The sequence below is a fragment of the Zophobas morio genome, unplaced genomic scaffold (assembly GCF_036711695.1).
Source record: "Zophobas morio isolate AGI-343-1 ecotype UQ-CSIRO unplaced genomic scaffold, CSIRO_AGI_Zmor_V1 ptg000012l, whole genome shotgun sequence".
Taxonomy (NCBI): domain Eukaryota; kingdom Metazoa; phylum Arthropoda; class Insecta; order Coleoptera; family Tenebrionidae; genus Zophobas; species Zophobas morio.
In genome coordinates this window covers 13,019,390-13,038,779 of record NW_026972117.1, presented here as the reverse complement: position 1 = coordinate 13,038,779, position 19,390 = coordinate 13,019,390, and the positions used below count along the sequence as shown (strand labels likewise).

The following is a 19,390-nucleotide window of genomic DNA, read 5'->3' as shown; positions in this document are numbered from 1 at the left end:
AAAACGTCAGGTTGGTATTATGCCATCGTAATTTTAAGCTCCTCGGATTGGCAGTGCCTTGACGTTTGATAACTGACAATAACGTCAAACGACTTCAAACCTTCGTGCTTCAAATTCCAAAACACAGCGTTTCAATTTGAAAATATTATGAAGCCAAGAACACGAAATTTGTTCAAAACACAAAAAAAATGCTATTATAAAATGTTACGAAGAGTGGGTGGGGCTTATTTTTTTGTTAATATACATATTAGCATTCTTTGAACTTCACGATACTCAAAAACATGTTTTTTATTTTTCGTAGAAAAATAAGGACTTTACAATTAAGCTCCTTCCCTTGTCTTACGACGAATAAAAAAAAAATCATCAGAATTGAGATTGGGCGGGTGGGCGGGGCTTACTTTTTGCCTTTTTTTTCTTAATATGTGTAGTTATCTTTTCACAACAAGAAACTTAAAACATGTTTAAAATGGTAAATTTGTACAGGGAAATATCGATTTTGCAATTAGGCTCCGCCCGTCGCTTTGACAACGGATGAAAAATGCATAATGATTGAGATTGAGACGGTTGGGGGGGGCTTCTCTTTTCGTTTTTTTTTTTAATTAATACAATTAATTTGCTTTGTATAACATGATTACTTAAAAACATATGTTACATGGTAATTTCTCGTAGAAAAATAAAGATTTTACAATTAAGCTTACGACGAATAGAAAAAATCATCAGAATTGGGACAGGGCGGGTGGGCGGGGCTTATATTTTGCCTTGTTTTCTCTTAATATACATTGCCATCTTTTCACAACAAGAAGCTTAAAACATGTTTAAAATGGTAAATTTGTATAGGGAAATATCGATTTTGCAATTACGCTCCGCCCCTCAATCTGACAACGAATGAAAACTTCATCACGATTGAGATCGAGACGGATGGGTGGGGCTTCTCTTTTTTAATTAATAGATTTAGTTTTCTTTGTATAACACTATTACTTAAGAACATATTTCACGTGGTAATTTCTTGTAGAAAAATAAGGATTTTACAATTAATTCGACTTAAGACGAATAAAAAAATCATCAGAATTGAGATAGGGCGGGTGGGCGGGGCCTATATTTTGCCCTTTTTCTTAATATGTGTAGTCATTTTTTCACAGTAAGGAAGTTAAAACATGCTCAAAATGGTAAATTTGTACAGAGAAATATCGATTTTGTAATTAGGCTCCGTCCCTCGGCCTGACAACGAATGAAAAATTCATCATGATTGAGATCGAGACGGGTAGGTGGGGCTTCTCTTTTCGTTTTCTTTTTCAATTAATACATTTAATTTTCTTTGTATAACACGATTACTTAAAAACATATTTCAAAATCAAATCAAAATTGAGACAGGGTGGGTGGGCGGGGCTTATATTTTGCCTTTTTTTTTTCTTAATATACATAGCCATTTTTTCACAACAAGAAACTTAAAACATGGTTAAAATGGTACATTTTTACAAGGAAATATGGGTTTTGCAATTATGTCTAATTGCAAAATCGATATTTTCTGATAGAAATTTTCGATTTTAAACATGTTTCAAGTTTCATGTTGTGAAAAGAAGTCTACACATATTAAAACGAAAAGGCAAAATGTAAGCCCGCCCACCCGCCCTATCTCCATTGTGATGATTTTTTTATTCGATGTGAACCAAAGGGGCGGAGAGTAACTGCAAAATATTTATTTCTTTACATGAAATTAAAAACATGTTTTTGAGTATCGTGTTGTTCAAAGAATACTATGTATATTAAGAAAAAAAGACAAAATATAAACCCCGCCCACCCACCCCATCTTCGTTGTGATGATTTTTTTTATTCTTACAAACTTAAAACACGTTCAAAATGGTACATTTTTGTAAGGAAATATGGATTCTGCAATTAGGCTCCGCCCCTAGGTCTGGGAACGAATGAAAACTTCATTAGTATTTAGATCAGGGCAGGTATGGATGATGGATTAGTCTTTGGTTTTAATTTTTTCTTAATATAATATAGTACTCTTTTAATAACACGATACTCAAAAACATGTCTTAGATGGTAATTTCTTGTAGATTTTGCAATTAAAATCCGCTCCTTTGGCTCTGGACGATTAAAAAAAATCATCACAATTGAGATAGGGCGGGGCTTATATTTTGCCTTTTTTCTTAATATTCGTAGTCGTCCTTTTAGAACAAGAAACTTAAAGCTTGTTTAAAATGGTAAATTCTTGTAGACTGTAGGTAAGCAGAGAAAGATGTTGTGCCTCGGTGGGATTCGAACCCACGTCTCTTTGCTTTCCGGGCAAGTATGCTAACCGCTACACCACGAGACGACTTATCTTTTCTCTGCTTACCGACGTGTTATTGTGCTGCCACATAGACAAAAATGGATCTTGCAATTAAGCCCCGCCCCTCGATCTGACAACGAATGAAAAATTCATCACAATTGTGAAGTGAAATCAACGTAGGTATGGGTGTGGCTTAATCTTTGGCTTTAATTTTTGCTTAATATATGCAATATTCTTTGAACAATACGATACCCAAAAACATGTTTTTAATTTCTCGTAGAGAAATAAGGATTTTGCAGTTAAGCTCCGCCTTCTTGATTCACGACGAATAAGAAAATCATCACAATTGAGATAGGGTGGGTGGGCGGGCGGGGTTACATTTTGCCTTTTTCCTTAATATGTGTAGATTTATTTCGAAGAAACTTAAAAATGTCTAAAAGAGTAATTTTTTGTATGTAGGAATTAATTTAAATGCTCCACTTTTCTTCTACAACCTCTTTAAATACGACAAAAGTTGAACATCAAACACCCACCGGTCCTCTCTTTTCTTATAGGGTAAAATCATTTGCCAGAAACGATCTTATTTTAACAGGTACTATACCCCCCCCCCACCCACCTATTTTCTTAAAGGGATCTCATTTGCCAAAATCAGTCTTAGCCGTGGTCTTACCTTAGCACGTGCTAAGATAGGACTGATTTTGGCAAATGACATACCTTCCAAGAAAATAGAGGGCGGGTGGGCGGGGCTAGTACTTGCTAAGATACGAATGACTTTGGCAAATAACATACCTTCCAAGAAAATAGAGGGTGGGTGGGCGGGGCTAGTACTTGCTAAGATACGAATAACTTTGGCAAATGACATATCTTCCAAGAAAATAGAGGGTGGGTGGGCGGGGCTAGTACTTGATAAAATAAAACTGATTTTGCAAATGACATACCCTCTAAGAAAACAAAGGGTGGGTGAGTGGGGGTAGTACTTGCTAAGATACAAATGACTTTGGCAAATGACATACCTTCCAAGAAAATAGAGGGTGGGTGGGCGGGGCTAGTACTTGCTAAAATAAGACTGATTTTGGCAAATGACATACCCTCTAAGAAAATAGATGGTGGGTGGGCGGAGCTAGTATTTGATAAGATAAGATATGTTTTGGCACTTTTGACATTTTCGACCATTTTTATATCCCAAAAATTAGTTGAAGACATTTTCTTGTAGATTTCGATAACCAGAAGTCATTTTCGGCTTTCTTTCTTCGGAAATTTCTATCGCTAATTGAAATACAGCAATTTTTTCAGTTTTACAAAAATTATTATTAATTTTTGTTTCACAAAAGACAGGTGTTCAAGAATGAATTTTTGTAGTTTTTATATATTTACAGCAAGTTTATAAATCCAAATTTATACTCCGGCGGTGTAAAATTAAAATATTATACCAGGGGCGTCTACAAACACACTGGACATTGCAAAATAGTAATTTTCAATATTTAAAAAGTTATCCAGAAATTTGTGTTATAATAATCAAAATTATTTTTTTTATCTCGCTCTACTTGTATAAAATGTGTCAAAACTTACATCATATATTTTGAATATATGATGTGTTATTGCTGATGAAGTACTGATAAAAGCGGAGACGGAGACCAAATCATGGCTGATTTAGACATTTATTTTGACGTATTGTTTACACAGTTGCCATGGCAACAGTGCGTGCGGTAGCGATAGTAGAGTGCAAGCCGGTCCTGCCTCTGTGTCACGACGGTAAAAATTTAATGAAAAATTTAAAGAGAGCCACCCCAGATTTATTAATAAAAAAAGTGTTCATGGCAAAACGAGAAACCTTCATAGATATTTTAATAGACGTAACACGTTTGATAAATAATCTTGCATAATCTTCTCGGTAATACAGACTTTCGGAAAAAACTAGACAGCGCGTATACATATTAATAATATTCAGGAACATAATGCAAGGGTCGACAAAAATCGTCATATATTACGTCGATTGATAATGTGCATAAAATTTTGTGGGGTGTTCGAACTTGCTTTACGTGAACATGACGAAAGTAGGGAATCGCAAAATCCAGGTATATTTCGAGGTTTGATTGATTTTACGGCTGAATCGGACTCTGCTTTATCAGATCATTTGAAAGAAGCAACAGTTTTTTAAGGAACGTCTAGAACTGTCCAAAATGAACTTTCAGATTGCCATCAACGTAATATTTTAACCGAAGGCACTTTTACTGAACGTATTTTTGTATTTATTTGTCACACAATTTCGTCTATTAATTGGTTTTAAATCTTCATAATTAACTCATCAATCAAAATGTTTGCCCCCATTTCAAAATGTCGCGAGCCGCCACTGATTTATACTCCGCCGGAGTAGTGATATCTTGGCCTGCTGCGTGATCGAGATAACGAATGTGATAGTTTCCTGTATTACCCACATAATTTAACTGTCAATCAAATGATGCAATCCACATCAGTTTATCACTGCTAATAATAGATCTCGAGTCACTTCTTCCGCGTAAAAAAATACCGGGAAATTATGTTGATTGGACTTTTATAAATCGTAACTTCGCATGCATAATTTCATCGTAAAACAACTAAAACCTGACTGATAAAATTTTCAATCAGTTTTATGCTCTCGATCATACCCATAAATAAAAGACAATATTCAGTTGCAAAAAATTGTATTCAGGTAAACCAAATCTTGTAAAAAAAATTTAGACCAGACATCGCAACCATAAAATAAAATCTTGCGATTTAATATTCTTCGCCTCCTTCGCCTTCACCTTCTCCAGAGTCCATTCCAACCTCTTCATAATCCTTCTCCAAAGCGGCCAAATCCTCACGGGCCTCAGAGAACTCACCTTCTTCCATACCTTCGCCTACATACCAGTGAACGAAGGCACGTTTGGCGTACATCAAGTCGAACTTATGATCCAAACGAGCCCAAGCCTCAGCGATGGCGGTTGTGTTGGACAACATGCACACGGCACGTTGTACCTTAGCCAAATCACCGCCTGGAACGACAGTTGGTGGCTGGTAGTTGATACCCACTTTGAAACCAGTTGGACACCAATCCACGAACTGGATGGTACGCTTGGTCTTGATGGTGGCGATGGCCGCGTTGACGTCCTTGGGGACGACATCCCCACGGTACAACATGCAGCAGGCCATGTATTTACCATGACGAGGGTCGCATTTGACCATCTGGTTGGCGGGTTCAAAGCAGGCGTTGGTGATTTCAGCAACAGAGAGTTGTTCATGGTAGGCTTTTTCAGCGGAGATAACTGGGGCGTAGGTGACTAGAGGGAAATGAATACGAGGGTAAGGTACCAAGTTGGTCTGGAATTCAGTCAAGTCAACGTTCAAAGCGCCATCGAATCTCAAGGAGGCGGTGATGGAGGAGACAATCTGGCCGATCAATCTGTTCAAGTTGGTGTAGGTGGGGCGTTCAATGTCCAAGTTGCGTCTGCAGATGTCGTAGATGGCTTCGTTGTCAACCATGAAGGCGCAGTCGGAATGCTCAAGAGTGGTGTGGGTGGTCAGGATGGAGTTGTAGGGTTCGACTACGGCGGTGGAGACTTGTGGGGCGGGGTAAATGGCGAATTCCAATTTGGATTTCTTGCCGTAGTCAACGGACAACCTTTCCATCAACAAGGAGGTGAAACCGGAGCCGGTGCCACCGCCGAAGGAGTGGAAGATGAGGAAACCTTGCAAGCCGGTACATTGGTCGGCGAGTTTGCGAATACGGTCCAAGACTAAGTCGACGATTTCTTTACCGATGGTGTAGTGACCTCTGGCGTAGTTGTTGGCGGCGTCTTCTTTACCAGTGATGAGTTGTTCGGGGTGGAACAACTGGCGGTATGTGCCGGTACGGACCTCATCTACTACTGTGGGTTCCAAATCTACGAACACCGCCCTGGGGACGTGCTTTCCGGCACCGGTTTCGCTGAAGAAGGTGTTGAAACTGTCGTCACCTCCTCCAACGGTTTTGTCAGAGGGCATCTGACCGTCAGGTTGGATTCCATGTTCCAGACAGTACAATTCCCAGCAGGCATTACCAATCTGGACTCCGGCTTGACCGACATGGACTGAGATACATTCACGCTGGAAAAATAACAATCATTACTATCGGATTTTCACGAATTTAACCATACTCTTGACGCGTAAAAAATTTAAAATGCTCAAAAACTCCACGACTAGTGGACTTTCAACGTCCTAAATAACACGAAACGAACAAAAAACACAGCTAAACAGTTTAATTAAGGATGATTACGCAAAATTCAACAATTCCAGTTTTAGAAGCCGGCTTTTGGCAAGATGGCTGCCCAACCGACGCCACGTTTCACCGGAAAAACACTCTAATCACGAAATTTTCCGCGATTTTACTCGTCACGGCGTTACAGAACGATCAAAAAACCATGTACTCACCATTTTGGTTGTCGAGTTTTATAAATTCACACCACAAAAGGAGCAGCAATGTTAAACGTTTCGGAAATGCGAGCAATGGCCCTTTCCAAACGAATTTGATTCGATTTTCAACTGTCGTTGTTATTTATAAGCTCCGTGACGTCACCAGCCAACGCCTAAATCCGCGCGTTTTGATTGGCTCCCTACTGCCGCCATAGCAACGGTTTCTAACGGAAGATTGTTATCCTTGTTCTCGATCTGCCTCCAAATCAATAATTTTTTATTATTTACACCCCCCTGAAGAAAAATAAAATGGTCATTGTTTAATTCGTGGCGTGGTTGCTTCGGATTGTCGGATTTATCGGCTTTGGATGGGTCTCCAATCGATTTTTCTAATTGTTCGTGACAGGTGCGGCTTCCGGTCATTGTACGCCCAAGCCGGCTTAAGAAAAATCGAAACCTTAACGACATTCACGTGAGAGTTTCTCAGAAAAATTCAATCAAAACGTCTCCTTTTGTGTTTTATGGACGAAATCATCTGAATTATTCACGCTTTTGTTAACCATTTTTGATTATAATTGGTTCGTTAAGGTAATTTAATTGGGGGCATCATCTGTGATAACAGTTAAATCTTTCTCGTTTGATTTATTATGAATGTAGCAAATGGTACTTTCGAAGCGCTCTCTTGCTTTCTTTGACCCCAAAAATAGCTTCGTTCTTCTGCATTGCAGATAGCAGACGCCGGTCAGGGTACCCTCATCGTCTGCATGGGTTAAAAATAACAGGACATTCTATCTATTCTTAGTGCGGAAGACACGTTTTAATGCTTTTAGTCGCTCTTGTTTTACTTTTTTTTTAATTCTTTTAAAAAACAGGAATGGGACTTCCACAGGGGTTAAAAGTTATCGTTCGTTTCGTTTAATTTGTTCTCTTATTATTGTTTAATTTAATTAAGTGCGGATGAGTCACGCTGCAGAATATGTTATTGAGCGGTTTTCTGGCTTTGGTAGGGGTTTGTGATATCACGTCCATATACGGAGTCTATGAGGTCATCGCCGAGACCCACGAAGCCATGTACAATTTATTCAAATAAGGTGCTGTTTGTCTCCTGCGGCCCACATTTACACCCATTACGTCTACGGGTGTTGCGTGAATGGAGTAAAAAATCATTGATTGAAGAAAGTAGGTGGTTGCTGCAGATCCATACAAGGTTGACGAGTTGGAGCTGTTTTTAGCTTATGTCATTTCGTTTAAATAATTTGCTAGTTTGGGTGGGATGGCACCAAGGTTTTGGACAAATAATAGGATTTTTTTGCCTAAATAAGTACACTACAAAGAAAGATTTCGTAACGACTAAATATAGCTACGAAGAAAAATATTCAACATTATTTATGTAGAACGTCCCCGTAAGCAGAATAATTATTGTGTGTGTGCATGTCAGGTTCGGGTGAATTTGGGGTGACGTCATCAACTTTCTGGTGGGGATGAACGATTTATAATGCATGCACTGCAACAATAATAATGTTACGTAATCTTTAATGTAAACTTTAAAATTTGAATAAGTATGCAAATTTATTTTTTTTAGAACAGTCCATACAAGAACAAAAATGGATGATTAAATCACAGGCCAATGCGCAATTTTTTAAAGGGCAAATCGTGGTTAGCGTTTTACCATTGACTGCTGTTTCCGGTGGTTTCATATTGTATAAATTTCTAACAGAAAATAGATAGATAAATCTAAGTAGAAAAATTATAAAATTTCAACAAAAAATTTCATTTTGGAAAATCTATGCATTCAATATAGTTCAAATTTTAAAATTGTAGATACACAAACTCATTTTTAATTTTTATTCACATTTGCAATACACATAATTGTATACAACATTAAAAAATCAGAAATCAAAATTCAGGTCAAAAGAAGCTCAGTTTTGTTGTTTGATTTTTTTTAATTTGTTTTTTTCTAACCTCATTTTCCATCATTTTAAATTTTTTCGCACCCGTTCTCTTTTCTATTAAAATTGTCTAAAATTGTAAAAACTTTCCTAATCATTTTATAAGTGGCATAGTTGACAAAATATTTTCCCAAAGCCACATGGACATGGTTAAATGGTACATTTTTTCTTATAGAAATTTTCCATTTTAAACATGTGTTAAGTTTCATGTTGTAAAAAGAAGTCTACACATATTAAAACATAAAGGCAAAATCTAAGCCCGCCCACCCGCCCTATCTCGATTGTGATGATTTTTTTCTATTCGCCGTGAATCAAGGGGGCGGAGCTTAACTGCAAAATACTTATTTCCTTACAAGAAATTAAAAACATGTTTTTGAGTATTGTATTGTTCAAAGAATACTGTGTATATTATATTTTTCCTTTTTTGTTAATACACGTAGTCCTCTTTTCAGAACAAGAAACTTAAAACATGCTTAAAATGTTAAATTCTTGTAGACAAATATGGATCTTACAATTAAGTCCCGCCTCTGGATCTGGCAACGAATGTAAAATTTATCACAGTTAAGAATCGAGATTGAGGTTGGGTGGGGCCTAATCTTTGGTTTATTTTTTTCTTAATATACATAGTACTCTTTGAACAACACGATACCGAAGAACATGTTATTAATTTCTTGTAGAGATTTAAGGATTTTGCTGTTAAGCTCCGCCCCCTCGGCTTACGACGAATAAAAAAAATCATCAGAAATGAGATAGGGCGGGTGGGCGGGTTTTATATTTTGCCCTTTTTCCTTAATATACATAGCCATCTTTTTACAACAAGAAACTTAAAACATGGTTAAAGTGGTACATTTTTGTCTGGAAATACGGATTTCGCAATTATGGTGCGTAGCCCAATTGCAAAATGGATATTTCCTTATACAAATTTTTAAATTATGATTTAAGATTCATGGTATGAAAAGAAGTCTATATATATTAAAACATAAAGGCAAAATCTAAGCCCGCCCACCCGCCCTATCTCGATTGTGATGATTTTTTTCTATTCGCCGTGAATCAAGGGGGTGGAGCTTAACTGCAAAACACTTATTTCTTTACAAGGAATGAAAAACATGTTTTTGAGTAGCGTGTTGTTCGAAGAATACTGTGTATATTAAGAAAAAAAAAGGCAAAATATAAAACCCGCCCACCCACCCTGTCTAAATTGTGATGATTTTTTTTTCTTATATTGTATAAGGAAATATCGATTTTGAAATTAGGCCAATAAGTAGAGATTTAGAGATGGCTTCCATAAAATTTTTCTTAATCACTTATATGAGATTAAACTGTTCAAAAAATGAATGCGAGCGTAGCGAGCATGTTCAGGTGTTATTAAAAATAATTCATTGTTTTCTACGAGAAGCTAAATTATTAAGAGAAAAATGTATTCACGCATAGGAAAAAATGACTCTTAAAAACAATTTTAATGTGATTATAAAGACCTGAACGTGCTCGCTGCGCTCGCATTTTGGGTGGGTTCTTTAAAATCTAGAGATTTATGATTAGAATGGAACCCAAACAACTTCGCTAAGGCAGAGTTCAGATTTAATTAAAAAACCGGTCAAAAGTTGTATAATTTTCAGGAAAATGTGATTGTGTTGATTTGATCAATGAAATTGTTTGGGTTCATTTTTTTTTGAGTGACCCTGTATAAGTAATTATAAAAACTATAAATGCTTTAATAAAGCAAAAGTCTGGTGACAATAATATTTTTCTTATTTTAGATAGTATTTATTGACAAACTTTTGAGATATATGTCGTCATAATTTTTTGGGAGGGGATAAACTGATAAATTTTGATGAGCAATTTATTGGGCTTACAATAACTCTTTGCATTATCGAAAAAAATGAGGACATATTTTCCAGAAATTTTCCGGAGAATTTTCAAATCTGGTTCTAGTCAACTAGAACATGAATTTTCAAAAAACCAAAGGAGGAGATATTTTCCAACAATTTTCCGGAAAATTTTCAGCTGTGGCCCTAGCCGACCCAAAAATGATAACAGAAAATTTTCCAAATTGACCCAGATGACAGACAGACGGAAAAGGAAGACCACTTTTTCGTACTCTTGGGGTCAAGAAACGTCGAGAAAACAGAATAATAGCAATTTACTAAATGGACTCGATTACAATCCTTCCTTAGCTTACTTTCGGGAGTAAAACTTGTGCTTATTAATTAATTAGATATTGGAGCATCTTGTGACAAATGCGCTGTAGACCAAATATAAACAAGTGTGTTTTATAACAACATATAGTGTCATAAAAAAATAGATGAAACTAGATTACATTAAACGATTTTGCAAATAATAAAATATGAAACATAAATATTTTTACCAACGAAGGTGCTATATTAAGAAAAAAAGGCAAAATATAAAACCCGCCCACCCACCCTGTCTAAATTGTGACGATTTTTTTCTTAGAAACTTAAAACACATTTAAAATGGTACATTTTTGTAAGGAAATATAGGCCAACGAATGAAAACTTCATTACTATTTAGATCAGGGCAGATGTGAGTGGAGCTTAATCTTTGGCTATAATTTTTTCTTAATATATGTACATAGTATTCTTTGAATAACATGATACTCAAAAACATTTCTTACATGGTAATTCCTTGTAGAGAAATAATAAGGATTTTGCAGTTAAATTTCGTTCCTTTGGTTCTCGACGATTAAAAAAAACACACAATTGAGATTGGGCGGGTGGGCGGGGCTTATATTTTGCCTTTTTTCTTAATATACTAGGCGTCTTTTCAGAACAAGAAGCTTAAAATATGTTTAAAATAGTAAATAGTAGACAAATATAGTACTTGCAATTAAATCCCGCCCCTCGATTTGACAACGAATGAAAAATTCATCACTATTGAGATAGGGCGGGTGGGGGTCTTACATTTTGCCTCTTTGTTTTAATATATGTAGACTTCTTTTCACAACATGAAATTTAAAACATCTAACCTCTTTTTAATTTGTTTCTCCCTAAAAAATCACTAGCCCACGTTGCCACCCATATTTTTGTATGAAATTGTGTTGTTGGTGGACTTTAAAAAAAAAATTGTATGATACGTTAAAAAATCAGGAACCCAAAATGTAAGCCCGCCCACCCGCCCTCTCTCAATTGTGATGATTGTAACTGCAAAATATTTATTTCTTTACATGAAATTAAAAACATGTTTTTAAGAATCGTGTTGTTCAAAGAACACTATGTATATTAAGAAAAAAAAGACAAAATATAAACCCCGCCCACCCACCCCTTCTTCATTGTGATGATTTTTTCTATTCTTACAAACTTAAAACACGTTCAAAATGGTACATTTTTGTAAGGAAATATGGATTTTGCAATTAGGCTCCGCCCCTAGGTCTGCCAACGAATGAAAACTTCATTACTACTTAGATCAGGGCAGGTACGGGTGGGGCTTAATCTTTGCTTTTAATTTTTTCTTAATGTATACAGTACTATTTGAATAACACGATACTCAAAAACATGTCTTAGATGGTAATTTCTTGTAGAGAAATAATAAGGATTTTGTAATAAACATCCGATCCTTTGGCTCTGGACGATTAAAAAAAATCATCATGAGATAGGGCGGGTGGGCGGGGCTTATATTTTACCTTTTTATTATTATTATTCGTAGTCGTCCTTTCAGAACAAGAAACTTAAAGCATGCTTAAAATGGTAAATTCTTGTAGACAAAAATGGATCTTACAGTTAAGCCCCGCCTCTCGATCTGACAACTAATGAAAAATTCATTCACAATTGTGAAGTGAAACCTACGCTGAGGTATGGGTGTGGCTTAATCATTGGCTTTAATTTTTGTTTAATATATATAATATTCTTTGAACAACCCAAAAACATGTTTTTAATTTCTCGTAGAGAAATAAGGATTTTGCAGTTAAGCTCCGCCTTCTTGATTCACGATGAATAAAAAAAAATCATCACAATTGAGATAGGGTGGGTGGGCGGGCGGAGTTACATTTTGCCTTTTTTTCGTAATATATGTAATTTATTTCAAAGAAACTTAAAAATGTCTAAAAGGGTAATTTTTTTATGTAGGAATTAATTTAAATCCTCCACTTTTCTTCTACATACAACCTCTTTAAATACGGCAAAAGTTGAACATCACCTTCTATTTTCTTAAAGGGATCTCATTTGCCAAAATCAGTCTTACCTTAGCACGTGCTAAGATAGGACTGACTTTAGCAGATGACATACCTTCCAAGAAAAGAGAGGGCGGGTGGGCGGGGCTTGTACTTGCTAAGATACGAATGACTTTGGCAAATGACATACCTTCCAAGAAAATAGAGGGTGGGTGGGCGGGGCTAGTACTTGCTAAGATACGAATGACTTTGGCAAATGACATACCTTCCAAGAAAATAGAGGGTGGGTAGGCGGTGCTAGTACTTGCTGCAACATTTTTATTTCTTTACAAAAAATGAAAAATATGTTTTTGAGTATCGTGTTGTTCAAAGAATACTATGTATGTATATTAAGAATAAAAGGCAAAATATAAAGCCCGACTACCCACCCTGTCGAAATTGTGATGATTTTTTTATTTCTTAGAAACTTAAAACACGTTTAAAATGGTAGTGATTGAAAAGAAAATCGGCTGGGTGGGTGGGGCCACTTCGAAGTTTTTTCTGTTTTAATATTAATATAAAATCTACTTTTCGTCCAATAAAAAAGCCAATGAAATTCAAACGTGGAAGTGGGTGGGATTAGTTTTACCTTTTTCGTTTGGATTTCACTATTTAGCAATATAAAATGATATGAATTTTCTAAGAAATGAAACCGAAAACAAAGTCTAGAAATAGTAATCCACAGAAAAATTTTTTTGAGTAATTTTTAAAGGTCGTTGAAAAAAAGTTGGAAGTTTCTTAAAGAAAGAGTATTAAAAATTTGTTTAAAATTCCAAAAAGATTTCTAATACATATAAATCTAGATTTCAACAATTAACCTGTATAGACCAAGTTATTTTTTTTAAATCCTAAAAACTGACATACTAAAACTGGGCAGTTCTGAAAAAGTGGTAGGAATTTTCGAAGAAACGAAAACGAGAATAAATTTTAGAAATTGTAATCAACAGTAATTTTTGCAGGTGGCCAAATTTTATTTCTGATTTAGAACATTTCACAGTATTGTTCATTGTTTGCTAATTTTGATGTTGTTGTCCAGAAGAATTTTTTTCTTGGATGATTCCAGTGATTCTTTTTTCTTACACCATCTGCTGTAGGCGTACGACGCAATTCCCACAGCCCCAATACCAGCAGTGAAAAATGCCCATGCACCAAACTATAACATTATTATAAAAAGTTAATAAGACGCTATTCGATCCTGGTAAGTTATACAAAAGTGCTGCAGATTTGCCACTTCTTAGTAATAGTAAACGTCTTTAAAGTTTGATTAATATGGCTAATGTGTCATCTATCGGAATAATTTCGTTGCACACTCTGAAAGAGGCGGAACAAATCAGTGCACTCTTGGATTATGAAACATTTATGCAAAAAAAAAACGTAAACATAATATTGTTCTTACTCTAGGCAACACTCCACTAACGTAACAATTCATTTTTAATTAAAGAAAATAAATGTAAAATGTACATGTAAAACTGTGCCAACTTTATAACGCGGCAGATAACTATTACGTAGAAAGGGTAGTGGGACAGGAAATTTATAAGAGGGAGGAGGGTGAAGAACTTGCTCGGTGGATGTTGGAATGTTGACCTTGAAAACTTGAATTGTGTAACAATATAACCCCCTTTTTGAACACACATTAAAGAAATGGCTTGTAACTATATTATAAACGTTTCAAACTTATATGAAAATTTTAAATACTTGTCTTTTTAAAAATGTAAAAAAGAAGATAAAGGCCGATTTTTATGTTTGTGTTCTACGTTAAAGTACCATAGTGATCATAAGTAGGTCCTTCAATGAAAAGTATCACGAAGATAGTAAAACTTTAAACAAAAATGTTTGTTTATCGCTTCCAAAAAAAATCGATGATATCATAACCCTAGAACGTATAGTAATGTTTGATAATCACTAGTCAAAAAAAACATCAAGTTGGATGTTAGTTTTAAGCCCCAATATTGCATATTTCAAGGAAACCGATAAAAACTGCTTTGACTATTGATCTGCTCAGCATTATTATTATTATTATTGGAGTGTGATTGTGCCAAAACGACGCAAAAACATTTGATTCGTGTGCATGTGTGCTGCTCTCTGTAGTCAATTTTGTAAATTAATACAATGTTGTCGAAAGGTTTTTGTAATTGTGGTATCCTGGTATCGATTTGTTGGGAAAACAAAAAATAAATTAAAAATTGTGATAATAATAGCAACAGTTATTTAGATATATTTTTATAACTGTTTACATTAATCTATGAAGAAATTTTTTATCATTTATTTAGTTTGAACTACGCCCTACAACAGCGTTGCCAATATTACAGTCGAAAATCACTAGACTTTGTGGAATTTGACGTCATCTGACATAAACAAGTGTTTCTTTAATGTGTCATTAACCAAAAATTTATTCATTCGGTGGTTTTAAGTGTGGACAGTGGTTGTGCTGCCTGAATTTAATCATGGTTAAAGGAATAGTGGAATTTCTTAATTACTGGTACTTCCGATACCTGTTAGTTACCGAATTATACATGGTGGAGAAATGGGAAAGAGTCATGTTTCGTATCCTTTGACAATATTTTATACTCTGTAATCACGTAGTAAATTAAGTGTTTGCGTGGTAAATAGTTTCAGTATTTATCACTGATCATAAAACTTGGTATGCGTATGGTAAACCTTAACAACGCTTTTAGACATTGTCCTACTTATAATATTATCAATTCTATCGTTATTCAACACTACTGTGGTTGTTAGTTTAGTTTCGGCAATAACGCAGTCGCTTTTTATACAAAGCGATTTACAAGAAGGCATTCCAGAAGTCCGTGGGGAACTCTAGCACGCGAAGAGGCAATAATATTAATTAATTTTATTTAAGATAGTTATTAGATGTATTTATATTATACAAAACTCCATACGTGTTTAAAAATAAATTAACATTCACTGGAATCGTTGAAACTTTCACTCAAACTCAGTTTTTATCGCTTCAATCTTCTCATGCATGTGTGTTTTTCTATGCGCCGATAAGGAACTGCTGTGTGCAAACGCCTTATGACAAATTTTACACGCGTTTAGTTTTTCTCCAGTGTGGATACTCTTGTGAAAATTTAAAATCTTGGCATTGATGAACTGCTTGTTACATACTGTGCAAGTGTGACTTTTCTCCCCTTAAACATTGTAAATAAAATTATAGTTTTTGATTTTAGTTATTTTGTTACCTGTGTGCGTTTTCAAGTGTGCAGTTAAATGCGACGACATCCTGTACCGCTTTGAACACACACTACAAGCGTACGGCCTCTCCCCTGTGTGCACCCTCATGTGAATCCCTAGATCCCCGGACCTGGCAACCCTTTTCCCACACACATTACAAATAAACCTTTTCTCTCCAGTGTGGACCATCATGTGTGCTGACAGTGTAGAACTTGAGCTAAAAGACTTGCAACACTCTTGACAAGTGTAAGGTCTCTCTCCAGTGTGAGACCTCATGTGGATGATCAGATTGTGGCTATAAACAAAAGTTTTGCCACACGTGGAACAAATGTAGGGTCTTTCAGAAGTGTGGGTTCTCATGTGAGTAGACAACACCGACGAATGGGCGAATTTTTTGCCACAGATTTTGCAATTGTAGGGTTTTTTGCCAGTGTGGACTTTCATGTGGCTGCTTAAACCTCTGGGGTCTGCAAAGGCCTTGGAACAAACGGAACACACAAGCGGTTTTTCCCCGGTGTGGACTCTCATGTGGATTGTTAGGTCAGTGCTGCCATAAAAGGACTTTCCGCAAGTTTGGCAAACGTGGGATTTTTGTAACCTAAAGAGAAAGTTGGATTTTGTGTGGATATTTTGATTTTGGGTCTTACTTATGGGCTCTGGTGTGTCTTTTTAGTAGTTTGACGTCTGTGAATGTTTTTTTGCATTTGTCGCAGCTGTGGATTTTCTCTTCTTGGTGACAGGTTTGAAAATGTTCAGTTTCTTGGTTTTTATGTATGAATAGACCACATAATTCACACTGAATATCTAGAAATAGAGAAAATTATTTTGACTGTGACGCCTTCACAAGTCGCAAATAGTTTTTCTAAAGATTTTATATAATAAATGTTTGTCTAGTAATAATAAAAAGTAGATGTGTGACGCCAGAGTTTGTCAACTTAATGGACTTACTAAACAACTTGACAACCATTAAAATGTGTACTGATGAGACGCAGGAATGGTGAACGAGGTAAAGATAACATAAACAACAATAGCAAGTATAAAAAATTTATGATCTATTATTATTATTAAAATAAAAATCAAGTGTATCATTGTCATGATCTTCCATTTTAAGATCTACCTCTTCATGTAACTCTTCTTTCCAGACACTGGACGATGGGCCAGGGACAGATACAGGATCTTCAATTTTTTCTTGTCCTTCTAAGGAAGTCCCCACACAAGCTTCTGCGACCGTAGTGGCGTTCCATCCTTTCAGCTTTTTTGAATTACGCGTGTCTCCGCCACCGTTCGTACGCAATGTTGCTGCTGTACGCCGAAAACAGTGGCCCGTGTATGTATTTACGTTGCTCAGTTGTAAATAAGTTGCGATTTTTTTAGGAAATTGGGCAATCGAATTATGACCGTATGGCTGTTTTGTCAACTTGCCATGTCTTAATTGTAAGAAGAATCGGTCACCTTCAACACTTTTGCGTAGCCTAACGTACCATTTTAGAATCTCTACCCATTTGATATTAGTTACGAGGAATGATCTCGGTTGGTAAGACTGTGTCCTTGGAATCACAACAATTGCTCTGTGTTCTTGTAAATCTACGTCAGCGGTTTTCATTTTAAATAGTTCGTCACTTCGGCATGCACCTGAGACGCCAATAACCAAAGCGGCCTAAAACATAAAAACTGTAATACAAGTCAAAAATTGATACCTATTCATACCTTAAGTGGAAGGAAGTGGAAAGGCGCGTTTTTTAAAAAGTTGTCAACATTTTCTTTGGTAAATGTACTCGATTTAGTAGGCTGATATCCCAGATTTTCTTTTTTTAAATATGCTATTAGTTTGGAATATTTCGAAATGTCGACGTTGTCTTTAGAATTCACGGTGCTTCTCAACATCGAATAATGGGCCCACATTGTGGATGGTTTTTTAGTCTTGGCCACGTCGTCAAAATAAGCCAGTATAACGCTCTCCGAAGTGAAGTTTTCGGCCCCCTTTTTAGAGCACCAGTCGCGAAAATATTTGTACGTTTTTTCGTAACGCAACTTGCTTTTTTCGGGCAAGAGATTGAGGGGGACTTTTTCTGCAGATTCCCGCAATTCTGGAGAAGATAATTCTATTTCACTATAGCAAATTTAGTGACTTTTGCTAACTAATTTAATAAAATGTCAATCGTGCAGCGCCTACTAGGTGTTAATATTTTACCGAAATAAAGTTTAATTCAGAGTGCGATCTTTATATAGTAAAGTAGGCTTTAATATTGTTTCTTTAAGTTGGATAAACTGATTTGATGATTTAGTTCTTTGTCTGTCAGTAGTCTGATTGACATTTGCTTTGAGCTGGATTGCGACTTTTCTACTTTTAGTAATCTTAGAAAAGTGAAAAAAGAAGTTGGAAGATATCGAAATAGGCTGTTCACAAAGGTCGAAATTTCCATTAACTTGGTCATTGTTACTGAAAACTGAAAGAATCGGCAACAATGTTTATATTTCTGGCACATTTTTTAACCTTTAATTTAATAAAACATAACCTAATGAAAAACGTTCAGGGAATGTTTATTCTTCTGCATCGAATACCAACCAGAGAACATAGAGGAGCGTCATAGTTTAAATTAAGTGATGGTTAAGGACTCCTCGACTTATGTTGGCAGCAGTGTCTGTTTCTTGGCTCAGGCCAATGTCGACTCTAAGCGTTCGGAAACGATTTGATTTATAAGCCATAGTCCGTGATCTGTTACACATCCTAACCGGTTTCGACCATAATTTCTTGCTGTTTCAACTTTCGAATTCTCAGTTTACTCCTATTTTTTATTCGATTTTTGGATTTTACAATTTCTCAATTTTTCAATTTCTCGGTTTTCAGTTTTTCTCTTCAATTTTACGATTTTTAAATATTTCGATTTTTTAATTTTTGACTTTGATAAACTCTTTATTTGTCGATTTTTCGGGTTTTTTGGTTTTTCAATTTTTTCAGGTTTCGATTTTTCAAGTTCACTTTTTTGATTTTTCGATTTCTCAATTTTTCAATTTTTTAATTTGTCAGTTTTTGGACATTTCAGTTTTGGGATTTTTCAATTTTTCGATATTCCAGTTTTGGGATTTTTCAATATTTCTGTTCTTCAACTTTTCCATTTTTGACTTTTGGATTTTTCGATGTGTCCACTTTTTACTTTTTCAATATTTCTTAATCTATCAATTTTTCGACTTCCCGGTTTTAGATTTTCTGTTTTTCAATTGTCGTTTTTTCAAATTTAACACTTATAAATTGTCAATTTTTCGATTTTTCAATTAATCGATGCTTTGATTTGCATTTGCATGCATTTCTTGAGGTTTTTTTCAGGTTTCGATTTTTCGACTTCACTTTGTGGATTTTTTCGATTGCTTAATTTTTCGACTTTTTAGGTTCTCAATTTTTGG

At 35.6% G+C, this 19,390-nt stretch overlaps 3 protein-coding genes and 1 long non-coding RNA gene across 5 annotated transcripts in view; all 4 read right to left on the bottom strand.

The window, feature by feature from the left end:
• Positions 1-4,942: 4,942 nt before the first annotated feature.
• Positions 4,943-6,818, bottom strand: LOC135127787 (tubulin alpha-1 chain). Its single transcript, XM_064054408.1, has 2 exons — positions 6,707-6,818; positions 4,943-6,382 (listed from the first exon to the last, which is right to left on the bottom strand). Exons 1-2 carry the CDS (start codon positions 6,707-6,709, stop codon positions 5,033-5,035), a joined length of 1,353 nt encoding a protein of 450 aa, XP_063910478.1. The 5' UTR covers positions 6,710-6,818; the 3' UTR covers positions 4,943-5,032.
• Positions 6,819-13,720: 6,902 nt separating this feature from the next.
• LOC135127495 (uncharacterized) lies at positions 13,721-14,439 on the bottom strand. The gene is made up of 2 exons (XR_010280238.1): positions 14,196-14,439; positions 13,721-13,952 (listed from the first exon to the last, which is right to left on the bottom strand). It is a non-coding gene; the product is annotated as an uncharacterized LOC135127495 (long non-coding RNA).
• A 1,193-nt stretch (positions 14,440-15,632) lies between these two features.
• LOC135127786 (zinc finger protein 501-like) overlaps positions 15,633-19,390 on the bottom strand; it is a 26,206-nt gene continuing 22,448 nt past the window's right edge. The window contains exons 3-5 of the mRNA XM_064054405.1: positions 16,636-16,792; positions 15,997-16,586; positions 15,633-15,945 (exon numbers count right to left, since the gene is read on the bottom strand). Coding sequence (XP_063910475.1) covers positions 15,740-15,945; positions 15,997-16,586; positions 16,636-16,792 — 953 coding nt within the window. The 3' untranslated portion in view covers positions 15,633-15,739. The remainder of the gene's footprint in view (positions 15,946-15,996; positions 16,587-16,635; positions 16,793-19,390) is intronic.
• LOC135127784 (uncharacterized) overlaps positions 16,800-19,390 on the bottom strand; it is a 10,066-nt gene continuing 7,475 nt past the window's right edge. Inside the window, exons 3-4 of one of the 2 annotated variants that reach the window (XM_064054401.1) lie at positions 17,696-18,090; positions 16,800-17,645 (exon numbers count right to left, since the gene is read on the bottom strand). In XM_064054401.1, the coding sequence (XP_063910471.1) occupies positions 17,034-17,645; positions 17,696-18,090 (1,007 nt within the window). In that variant the 3' untranslated portion in view covers positions 16,800-17,033. The remainder of the gene's footprint in view (positions 17,646-17,695; positions 18,091-19,390) is intronic. The other variant, XM_064054402.1, reaches the window with a different exon arrangement.